An 11,693-nucleotide genomic window follows, 5' to 3' on the forward strand; every position below is an offset into this window, starting at 1 on the left:
CACCTTCTTCAGAAACCCTTCCCTGCCCGCCCTGCCCACCCTGCCCTCTAGAGCATCTGCCACCTGGAGCTCTCCTGTGGTCCCTGTTCTGTGCATAGTTCAGATGGCCCTTGAGGGACTAAGTTCGGGGAGCTGACATAGTGGCTCCAACTTGGAAGGCATGGAGCTGCTGTTAGGATGGCATGGGTGTCCCTTCCTCTGAGGTTCTCCAAGATCTCGAGGGCTAAGGTCTAGTGATAGGTTCTGGGTGGCTCCCCAAGTTGGCCCTCTGCCTAGAACGCCGGGTCACTTGTTCCTTCCATAAACAAGTGGGAGCTTCTTGGTGCCAGGCCTGGGTGGGAGGTGGGGTATGGGTGGAGCTGAGTGCTAGGCTCCTCTTCCCTTTAGGGATCCCTTCCCTGGACTGGGCACGTGGCCAAGGGGGTTAGGGATAGCATGGGGTTAGGGAGTCTGTTTTGTGAGGGCTTGCACCCTTGGAACTGCCCGGCACAGGGGTGGAAGAGCTTTGGATGGGTTCCTAGGGACTGGTGTGGGTGGAGCCTGCTAGGATCTCCCCTCCTGGCCCCAGAGATGGGTGCTCTGGGAGGGCTCCAAGAAGCCTCTGGGTGTGTTATATATAGACTTCTCCGAAAGGCTTGGGGCCCTGCCAGCTGTAGCAGGTGCCCCAGGCTTAGCTAGAGGCCCCAGCATGCTGTGTGTGGGGGTGTCACTTGGGGGCCCCGGTTGCAGCCCTGGCTGGTGCAGTATCTCAAAAATTGCTGGGCCTGTCACTAGACAACTGGTGGGTGGGCCACCAGGGATGGTTTGATGTGCTTTCTCCTGCCCACCTGGGACTGGGACCAGTAGCGTCTCTGGGGCTGGGCAAATCTCCAAGCATGGTCCAGTTTCCTGGCTGGGTGACTTGGACAATCTACTCAATATCCCTTGAGTTGCCGGATGCTGGTGCCTTGTGGAGGGTACAGGATCTGCTGTCAGGATAGGAGCTAGTGGAACAGCTGGGACCATGGGACTGGTCTGGAGTTCCTGTGCTGGATTTATAAGGGTGGTATATTCTGGGGATCTCAGGTGGCTGCCTGGCTTTCTGGGGGGGTGAGCCAAGATGGGGCTGAGGTGGGATGCTCCAGTCTGGATATTATCAGCCCTACTAACCTAGGCCAGGCGAGAATGGGGGATAGTAGGCTCTGCTGTGCAAGGCCGGCTAATGAGACTTCTCTCTGGGAGTATTAGGAGCATGCCCTCTCCTGGCTCAGGCCCAGCCTTTCAGGGACCATTCCTCTCCCCAGCACCAACTACTGATTGCAGGGCCAGGCCTCTGTCTGGGAGCAGGGCTTGAGCCAGAGTTCCCAGCAAGGCAAAGCCTCTGGGGATCCTGGGAGCCGGAACTCAACAAGCCCAGAAGGCTCCCAGGGCGATGCAGCCACTGGGGCAGGTGTGGACTGACATCTGCCTCCGTTCTCGGATGGGAGGACACAGGGTTCTTCCTTGGGATGCCCCAGGACAGACCCAGGATTCTGGTCAGTGGAGTCCAGGAGAAGATTCTGCCCAGGGCGTGCCCTGGAAGGCTTCAGAAGAGCTGGGTGGGTGTCAGTTGCCTTGGAGATGAGCCTGTGTAGAGTCAGCTCCCATCTCTTGTGTGACTCGAGGATGCGCGTAGGTTCAGTGCCTCACTCAGTTTCTTCCGCTGTGGCCTGGGAGTGGTGGCACTTATGGTGAAGTGAGGGCTAGTTGTGCTGAGCACACACACAGTAGCTGCTCAGTGTATGCCTATGAAGCTGGAGAGCTGCTGGAGAGCTGGAAGGGTGGTGGCCCCTCTGCAGAGGGAGCTCTCCTGCCCAGCAGGATGCAGAGGGGAATGGCAGGCGGGTCGGCGGTGGTCCTCTCCCTTCCTCCTTCCTCTTCCTCTGCTGGACGCGCCTTTGTTTGCGTGCTATCTTTAGGCAGCAGGTGCGGGAGCCGCTGTGAGTCGGGTCGCCCGCCGGTCACCGCCCCCCCACGTGACGCCGGGCGCTATAAATAGCTGGGCGGCGGGGCGGCGGGCATCCGCCCGGAGCCGGCGCCGCTGCGGAGGGCGCGCGCGGGTCCCGGCCCGGCCGGCCGGCGCATGGAGGCGGCCGCACGCCTGCGGGCGCGGGTGAGCCGGGCTGCGGGCGGCGGGGACCCGGCCTCGAGGACGCTCCCGAATCCTAACCCTACTGGGATGGGCCCTGCACGGGATGGCGGCTCCCTGGCGGGCTGGGTGGGAAGCCCCGCTGAGGTCCGGGAGCTGTGTGCCCTCCTCACGCCCCACCACGGGTCCTTGGGGTCCCCAGTCTACCCACGGAGCAGCCTTATCTGTCTTGACGGCACAGAGCCCTGAACTGTGACCCCTGACTCCCGAGTGTCACACAGGGTCCCATTTAGGTCCCTTCTGAAGCTAGATGTACTCCCACTGCATCACTCGAGGGTGGGGCCTCTGTGAACTTCTCTGTCTTCTTTTTTCTTGGGGTTCAAGTGTTCCCGATAACTAGACTCGATGTTGAGAAAACTTGGGTGTCTGGACAGCCGGGGCTGGCCAGGATCCAGAGAAGGTCCTTCCACGCCCCTCTGGCCCATGTCCTCCTCTGGCAAACAGGGACAGAAATGGGTCTTGACAAACATGTGGGTAGGATACAGCTAGAGGAGGCTGAGCCGGGATAGAGAAGGGTCCAGGTCGTAGTAGGGTCCTTAAGTATGAGGGGTGGGAGGGTGTGGTGACTTCACTGAGTGCCTGGACCCACAGTGGTGAGGCAAGGTGAACTCAGCTCCTAGAGCTGCTGGGATAGGGGTGTAGGTAGCCAGTGGGCCCACAAGCCTTGGGTCAGGCCTGCTTGAATGCAGTAGAGGTAGAGGCGCCGCCCCCCCGCGCCCCCATCTTGTTTTCCCAGCTTCTCAACTCCATAGAAGTGATATGTCCAGCTGGGCGTGGTGGCAGATGCCTTTAATCCTAGCACAAGGAAGGCTAAGCCGGGTGGTGAATCTCTGAGTTTGGGGTCAGCCTGGTCTACAGAGTGCATTGCAGGAGACAGGACAGGGGACAGAGAAACACTGTCTCCAAAGGGGGGGGGGTAAGGAGAGTGATGTGTCAAGGAAGGGGCTCCTTTTGGGGGGACAGCTACCATGTGGTGGAGACTGGGTAGACTCAGGCACGCTGTGCTGTGGGCATGCCTCTTTGCCCACGCTTAGGGGTGTGGTCCAGACTGCAGTGAACTGTGTGGGTATTGGAAGATGCATTTCCGCCTGGTCACACCTACACCTGACCCCTGGCTCCATCCCCGCAGGCCTGGGGGAGCACTATAGGGGGTTCAGACTTCCTTTGCTCCATGGTGCTTCTGTTGCTGCTAGAGTCTTACAACCCAGCCCCAACCCCTGCAGTAGCTGATAGGTGCAGTCAGCTCTCCGGGAGCCTGCCAGTGTTCTCTGGCTTCCTGGGGCCTTCTCTTCTCCTCTATACACAAGGGCATTGCAGCGTGCACACTTGGGATGTCCCTCCCGGGAGGCCCTGGGTGTTTGTGTCATAGCGTGAGAGAAGGCTCTCCTTGCTTACACTGGGCTAGTCGTGGCTCCGCATGCACGGGGGTTGAGAACCTGGCCTGCCAAAGCAGACACGGACTCCTCTCTGCCCTCCTCCAAGGTGTTCCTCCATCTTAGCCTTTCCAAATGGTGGCAAAGACTGGCCTGTGAGCCATGGCACTGACTTGGAGTGGAGTGCGGAGCTGTTCTCGGGTATAGAAGGTGGCGAGGGAGGATTCTGTGCGATCCGGTACAGCTGAGCCTTGGACAGTGGGGCTTGTGCCTGAAGCTCGGGACCAGAGTCCAGGGTCCTGTGCTGGGCTGAGGCTCCAAGGGCCTGGTTTGCTTTGTGGGCAGCTGACGAAGTGGGTGCTGGGGCAGAGGCAGAGAGGTAAGAGGTATTGGGCAGAGCTCTTCCAGAAGGGGTCCAGAAGGGACCTTCTTTTGGGAAAGGTGAATGCCGGGTAGGAGATGGGCTGAGTCCAGGGGCTCAGGCTCTGCTAACGACTGGGTCATAGCCCAAGGGACTGTGGTGCCATCTTGTTCAACCCTCACTGCGTAGGTGGGAACCGGGTCCAGAGAGGCCAGTGACAAGCCCAAGGTCTCCCAGGCCGTCCAGGGGTGGCAGGGAGCTAGCTGTTGTTTTGGGTCCTTGCAACTAGTATATTAGCAACAGGGAAGGTGGGGTGAACGGCTTGAGGCTGATGTCCTCCAGTAGTGTCCTTCCCCTGGGTCCTGTCAACGGTGTGACTCCCTTCCTGGCCACCTGTGCTGTCACCTCCTTGGCATGAGCCTGGCAGCTGGCCCCTTGGCCTCTGGTCTCTTGCAAGGCAGAACGTCTTGTTTACCTCTAATGCCTGGCAAGTCCCAGGAAGCTGTGGCTGTGGGCAGACGTTGTAGAAAGCCCGAGGGGCAGCAATTGAGGCCGCTCAGCCCCTGCCCCTCTGGCAGCCACCCTCCCTGAGACCTGCCCTTGCAGAATGATCCGAGCTGTACATTGTGCTGGGGCCAGCAGTCCCAAGAGAAGGCCCACTGCCCTCGTGGGCTGTGAGATGGGGGACCAGGCTCTGTGACTTGGCTTCTGTTGCCATAGGTGCACTCGCTTATGGGGTTCACATGCTCCTTGGGGTGAGCCCTGATACCCTCTTTACGCTATCTCGGTGGCTATGTGTGGCTCTTCTGTCACCACAAGGGCCTGGGGTAGCCCTGGCAGGAGCTGTCTGTTCTTCTGTGTTTCACATGGAGAAACTGAGGGCCTCCCATTTCTTTCTCCCATAGATTGTGCCTTCTGAAGACCAGGGTGGGATTGATGGAGGAGCCCCAGAAGGGCAGCTCTGACTTCTGCCGTTCCCAACATCGTGGGTGCTGCCGCTGAGGAGCTGAGGAGGCCCGTGTACCTCTGGCCCTCACCATTGCCCTTGCCTCCCAATGGCCTCTGCTGCCAGGCCGGAGGCCAGCACTGCTGCCTGAGCCCGCTGGCCCTCTCCAGGACTTGCCGTTCCCTGATGGGGTAACGTGACAGACCGGATCAGAGGCTGCCTGCCCACACCACGGCCCAGGGCCGCCAGAGTTGGTTGAGTTCAAGTTGGTTTTCCCTTTGGTCCTGACTGCTGGGGCCCAACTCTGACCAAAGGGGACACTCCTCTATCCACCGATGCAGAGAGGGTGTCTCCAGCGACGGCCCCATAGAGGAGGACACACTGCTCTGTGGCCAGAGTCACCAACCCGAAGTTCTCTTTGCTCCGTTTTTTCGGTTGTTGTTATTTTTATTTTTGCCTCCTTGTAACTTCTCCACTCTGAGGGACAGGACTTTGGAGCTGCCCATCTTGCTGTGGGGTGGGGGAAGGGTGTGTTTGTTTCTTTTCCTTTTCTTTTTTAGAATTGGGTTTTTTTGGAATTATCCACCACCGGACAGCTTGCTCTCCCTCTCCCAAGTATTTGCACAATATTTGTGCGGGGCGTAGGGGCGAGTTTTTAAGAAGTCTTTTCTTTTTGAACAAGCACGGGGATCTCACTGGACTTGGTGTGGGGGGCTGGGGGACCCCCCGTGCAGCCCATGCTGCCTAGCCCTCTCTGGGTCCCCGGAGGAGGCATGGCCCGCATGAACCGGCCTGCGCCGGTGGAGGTGAGCTACCGACACATGCGCTTCCTGATCACCCACAACCCCAGCAATGCCACCCTCAGTACTTTCATCGAGGTGAGTGAGCTGGGTGGGGGTTCCGCGTGGCTCAGGGTGTGATGGGTGCTAATGGTCAGCTGCTTTCCTCGAGGACTGGCAGCATTCGGGCTTGGGGCAGGGGATGGACATTGTCTAGGATGTGGTTGTCCAGACCCTGGATGACCTCAGCCTCTGCAGGAACTGGGGAGGGAAGGGCTGATGGGGAAATGGCTCGGAGATGGGCAGATGGAAGATGGACTGGGACAGCTACCCCGTGGCTACTCCAGCCCACAAGCTCACGCGTTAGGCAGCCTTAGGGAACGGAGAGTGACCATTGCGGTCTGCAGAGGTGACGTACGGAGAGTCCACAGGTGTCTGTAGTGTGTACCCACTCTCACTGCACCCCTAGAAGTGACCAGGCATTTTTTTTTCCTGAGCCTGTGTCGGGGAATAGAGTTAGGGGGCTGTCAGCATGGCCTTGCTGGGGACCCTGGGCAGGGCTCCTGGCTGTAGATCTGCAGCCGTTTGCAGAGTCTGCAGCTGCATGCTGGGCAGTTGGTGGGGTGGACTTTTGTGGCTCTACGTTCTTGGTCCTCTTCTCTGTGGCACGAGCTAAGCCCCGTGGGCTCGTGGGCATCAAAACAGGAAAGACTGCATAGAGGAAGACAATGGACACCCTAAATCAGGGAGCCTGGGCTCTGCACCCGTCGCTGGGTGCTACGCCAGGGAAGACTGCCGCCTCACAGTTGAGAACCTTTGTGACAGCAGGGCCTGATGAGGGGCTAGCAAAACAAAACAAACACAACAAACAAACAAAACCACCATGAGTGACAGGACAAGGGATCGGCGTGTGACCAGAATGAAGGTATTGTGACTAAAGTCAAGGCCAGGGTCAGGGACCACAGTGTAAACATGATCTGATCAGGCCTTCGGGTGTGAGCAGGGCTGGGCCTGAGTCCTGAGCACCTGGTGGTGGTGGCATTCTCCTTGACGGACCCTGCAGCATGGTCTCTGAGGTGGACATTGCCTCGTTTTTTGTTTTTCTTGCACTCTTAGAATAGCTGGGTCCCGGCCTTGCTGGGTCTGTTGTTCCTATCACATGGTCAGCCCGACCATCATCCCTCAGCACTCCCAAAATATCCACTGGGAGCAGGTAGGTGAAGGCTGGCCCTGCTTGTGGCTGTGGCTATAAATACTCCGTGTTGGCTGTGAGCTGAGTGAACTTTTCTCAGGAGGAACGGGGCTTCCCCCGTGGTATTTGAGTGGTGCCACCCAACTGGCATTGAGGTCCAAACTCCTGAGGTCTGCCTGCTGGAGACTCTGAAGGGACCCACCCTTGAAGCTCAGGAAGGAGTCTGAGGCCCAGTCTACCATGTTAGGGACCTAGTGGCTTTATCTGGAGGCCCAGGCTTTGCCGTCAAGACCATTTGTCCTAAGTGCTGCAGAGGTGGGAAGGACAGGAGGGGCTTGAATGGCAGCGGCTGAGCTGTGCGTTTTAGTGAGTATGGGTGTGCCCCTTCGCTTCTTCAGGTGGGTCAGGGACAGGTGACCCGGAAGCACCAGCAGGCTACCCTCCTAGTTGATTTATGAAATCTGCTCATCTCGGGGGGGGGGAGCAGCTTGAGGGACCACAGCTCTGTTTGGGAGTTCTAGAGGGTAGGCCTGTGGGGACACAGCATGGGGCAAAACCCTGGGCTGGAGGCCGTTCTGGGTTCTGAACTGCTCCATCTCTCCCTCTTTCTACCCCAGGACCTGAAGAAGTACGGGGCTACCACCGTGGTGCGCGTGTGTGAAGTGACCTATGACAAGACCCCTCTGGAGAAGGACGGCATCACTGTTGTGGTGAGGGACATGTGGTTCTGGGCCTTGTGACTGCCTTAAGCCTTGGGCAGTGGATTTGGGGCTCTTCCCTGTGAAGCTAGGGCCTCTTCTGTCACCTGGTACATCCTGAGGTATCTCTCTGTGCCTGTGCTGGTGTGTGGGACAGATGACTGTGAGAAGTCTTCACTCCTGTACCCTTCTTCTCTGACTAGCCCTGAGGAGGTTACACACACTTGGTGCTATTTTCGGTCACTTGAAGCACTTGGCTTGTCTGCTTTGGGGCCTGTGGAGTCCATTGGCAACCGGTAGCCCTGGAGCCTCTGTGTGGTTCCTTTTGGGAGCAACTGAGGCTTGGAGTCAGACATTCTCGTGGACCCTAGCAGAGAGGCAAAGGGCCTCACCTGGGGAGTGGTATTCCCCTAATGGTGCTGATTCTCTCACCTGCTGGGTGTATTTGGCACTGTGGGTTGAGGCTTGAGCCCTGACAGCCCTGGAGACCCTGACAGCCCATGGCCTGCCTGGCTCCTCTATGGCTCCCAGGGGCCTCTCTTGAGCCTCCCTTGCCTGTCATGTGGGAGCCTGTCTCCTGGCAGCAGGGGCTCCCAGGAGATGCTGTGCTCAGGCCGTGGGTAGGGATCCTGGCTGCTGTTTCCTTGGCTTCCTTACCCCGGAGCCTCAGCTAAGGAGAGGAGCGGCCTTATGGGACTGGCCATCGTACTCGGAGGGCCAGAGGAGAGACCGCCATAGGGGCCACCTCCAGCCTGGCCTATTCCAGTTTCCTGGAACAAGGCCTCTTTTCCCAGTGCAGAGCCTGGGTGAACCAGGCCTCTAGAGCAGCAGACCCTGGCTGACTCGGCTGAGGCCCTGCCTGGCGCCCAGTCCTCAGCACAGTAGTGACTCTAGTTTACCCCGCTGTGAGGACCCAGTGTCAGGTGGGGTCTCCAGTCCACTGCCTAGCAGTTTGTAGAGGAAGAAGAACTTGGGCTCTCTCAGGCCTGAGAGGAATCCTGTTGACCCCTCCTGTAAGATCCTGCAGACCATTCGGAGCCTCACGGGTCTCCCCCATAATGTGGTTGTTTAGGGGGATGTGAACATGAGATGAAGGTATATCTGCATCAATTAGTGCGAGGTTGCCCCAGCGGACCTCTTTCCTCTGTCACAGGAGGGACATGAGTTGGACTCAGGACAGCCACTGAAATAGGAGCTGCTCTGTTTGGAGACGGAGACCCCAAGAGCTGCTCTCTATCATTTAGCTACTGTTGGTTCACCTGTTGGTACCCCACACCATGCCCCAGCATACCCTGAGCTGGAGTCTTCTCCGCATGGGCTAGCCTCTGCCACCCTCCTGGAACTAAGGGACAGGGAAGGAAAGCTAACATCCCGAGGGCAGGTCCTCAGGCCTCTTCCTCTGCAGGACTGGCCCTTCGATGATGGGGCGCCCCCTCCTGGCAAGGTGGTAGAGGACTGGCTGAGCCTGCTGAAGGCCAAGTTCTACAATGACCCGGGCAGCTGCGTAGCTGTGCACTGTGTGGCGGGCCTGGGAAGGTGAGTGGCGGGTGGGGTGCATGTTGCAGTTGGAGGCTCCGCTGGTGCCCCCTGTCTCACTTTATTGCTTTGTGCATGTGGATGTGGGTCACACCCGCTATACCTAAGGCCCCAGGGTTCCCAGGCAAGGTCTTTCTTTCACAGCCTGGCAGGGAGGGCTTCCTGCTCCAATCCAGTCACTGCACCTCATGCAGAAAAAAGAGCCGCCACAAAGACATCCTGGTCATCCAGGCCTGAGCCCTGCTTGAGAGAGTCACAGCTGCCCACACTAGATGGAAATTAGCCAGGCCGGAGAGCATTCCCGACGCCCCAACAGCAGGAGGTCTGGGGGGTGGACGCATTCAGTATGCTCGTGGTTCTTTTTCTAGGTGCTTAGGCACAGAGAGGTTGTCTGCATCCCCTCAGGTTGAACAGGAGGGAGCCAGACTAGAGCAGATAGTTGGGCTGTCTGGAGTCTGTGCCCTCCAAGGTCAGCTGAGGGAACTGGGGAGGTCAGTCATGCATGCCCTCATGCCCTGTGTCTTTGTCAGGTGCATGAGGCAGGGGGATGAGAAGGGGTGCGGGGTCTCGGGTAACCTCGGCCCTGCTTGCTCCCACAGGGCTCCGGTGCTCGTCGCCCTCGCTCTCATTGAGAGTGGGATGAAGTACGAGGACGCCATCCAGTTCATCCGACAGTGAGTGGCCAGGATGGGGGTGGGGTGTGGGGTGTGGTGGGGTGGGGCGGCATCTAGGGAATCTGCAGCGGGTCCTGACAGCTGGGCGGGGCTTAGACTGTCACCGTGGCTTTTCCTCGCCCCTTGCCTCTCACTTCTGAAGCCATTCTTGTGAAGTTCCCCTCTCTCTACCCTCCCTGGATGCTCCCAGGCCACACCTCCTTGTGGTAGGCCTTTCTAGAGGACGCCTATCTTCCTGATCTTCTGGGCAAAGACTGCACAGCTGACGCTGTACCCTAGCCTTTGGCATGTGTGTGTAGGTGTGTGTGTGCGTGCGTGTGTGTGTGTGTGTGTGTGTGTGTGTGTATGTATGTATGTGTGTGCACGCGCGTGTGCATGTGTGTGTAGGTGTGTGTATGTGTGCATGCGTGCGTGCATGCATGTGTGCATGTGTGTGTATGTGTGCATGTGTGCATGCATGTGTGTGCATGTATGTGTGTGTGTGAGTGTGTGAATGTGTGTATGTGTGCATGTGTGTGCGCGTGTGTGTGTATGCATGTGTCTGTGTGCATGTGTGTGACCTACCCATGTGTTGACATATCCTCTGTGCTGCCTGAAATAGGCACAGCCATCTCTCGTCTCCCTGGGGCAGGCCCGCGTACGGCTGTAGTAGTATGGCCTACTAGCCTGCAGGTGTCCGGTAGACAACCTGAAGAACCAACACTAAACACAGACTCTCAGTTCTCTTGTATAGCACTGAGGCGGTGCAGGCTGGTTAGGGTGAGGTGCACTCCCCGGCCTTCACGAAGCCCAGGCCTCCCCATTTTCTCCCAGACCTCCTGTGGGTCTGTCCACTTAAGGCCACACAGAGAAGGCTCTGCTGGCCTCCAGAGTCTGGAACTCCCAGGGTCAGGCAAGGTGTCCAAGCCAGGCTCTATGACCCTCTGTCTGTCCTTGTCTGCAGGAAGCGCCGCGGGGCCATCAACAGCAAGCAGCTCACCTACCTGGAGAAGTACCGGCCTAAGCAGAGACTGAGGTTCAAAGACCCACACACGCACAAGACCAGATGCTGCGTCATGTAGCCCAGGCCCTGGCCCCGTACCTCATTACATCTGTCTAAGGAGGCCAACGGCTATGTGCGCTCCTGCTCTGTCCCCGTCTGTACCCACGGCTGTCTTTCTGAGGCTATCCCCAGACCCTCTGCCAGTCCTGTCCAACCCCTCCACCCCCTGCCCAGGCCCCCCCCTGGCCTGTGTATCGCAGGTGGGCGTTTTTAAACCACTGGGCCCAGTGCTTCAGGGCACCGCCCTCACCCTAACCTTTTTCCAGCACCTTTGTTTCCAGGTGCTCTGGACTCTCAAGGCAATAAATCAGGAGCTGTGGATGTGTGTGAAGAGTGGTTCAGAGCCGGGGAGTGGGGTGTGGATCCTGGGAGGCCATGGTCTCCATCTCTTCTGTCCTATTGTTGTTGCTGCGTGACTCCATGGCTCCCCCTGGTGGCCATATCGTGCTCTGCAACCCTGCCTTGTTCTACAGGTTCTTGACACAAAAATCACCACTGAGCCACAGCTTGGACTGGTGACAGTTGGGGGTTGGGACATTAGGAGGTGAGATTGAATCACCTCTGCAGGACAGAGCATGTGTAACTTGGAATATTCAGTGGTCTTCACCCCTGACCTTCATGCAACCAGTGGTGTGGGGTACAGGTAGATCTGAGTGTGGTGGGCTATGTAACGTGGATCTGCTTAGGACCCCCTGCTTCTAAGTTCTGAGCAGTGGGCTGGCTCTTCCCTTAGCTGAGGGACAAGGCTGGCTCTATGTGTGTTTTAGTTAGGGTTTTACTGCTGTGAACAGACACCATGACTAAGGCAACTCTTATAAGGACAACATTTAATTGGGGCTGGCTTACAGGTTCATTCCATTATCGTCAAGGCAGGAGTATGGCAGCATCCAGGTAAGTATGGTGCAGGAGGAGCTGAGAGTTCTCC

At 58.1% G+C, this 11,693-nt stretch overlaps 1 protein-coding gene across 3 annotated transcripts in view; it reads left to right on the forward strand.

Moving 5' to 3' along the window:
• The window catches only part of Ptp4a3 (protein tyrosine phosphatase 4A3), a 33,574-nt gene extending 22,487 nt beyond the window's left edge, over positions 1–11,087 (forward strand). For 2 of the 3 annotated variants that reach the window (XM_052160504.1, XM_052160505.1), the window contains 5 exons: positions 4,807–5,725; positions 7,436–7,528; positions 8,922–9,052; positions 9,652–9,726; positions 10,670–11,087. In XM_052160504.1, the coding sequence (XP_052016464.1) occupies positions 5,585–5,725; positions 7,436–7,528; positions 8,922–9,052; positions 9,652–9,726; positions 10,670–10,787 (558 nt within the window). In that variant the 5' untranslated portion in view covers positions 4,807–5,584 and the 3' untranslated portion in view covers positions 10,788–11,087. Of the gene's footprint in view, positions 1–2,025; positions 2,132–4,806; positions 5,726–7,435; positions 7,529–8,921; positions 9,053–9,651; positions 9,727–10,669 lie in introns of those variants that run through there. The other variant, XM_052160503.1, reaches the window with a different exon arrangement.
• The last annotated feature ends 606 nt before the right edge of the window (positions 11,088–11,693 follow it).

Source organism: Apodemus sylvaticus, chromosome 17 (assembly GCF_947179515.1).
Source record: "Apodemus sylvaticus chromosome 17, mApoSyl1.1, whole genome shotgun sequence".
NCBI classification, from domain to species: domain Eukaryota; kingdom Metazoa; phylum Chordata; class Mammalia; order Rodentia; family Muridae; genus Apodemus; species Apodemus sylvaticus.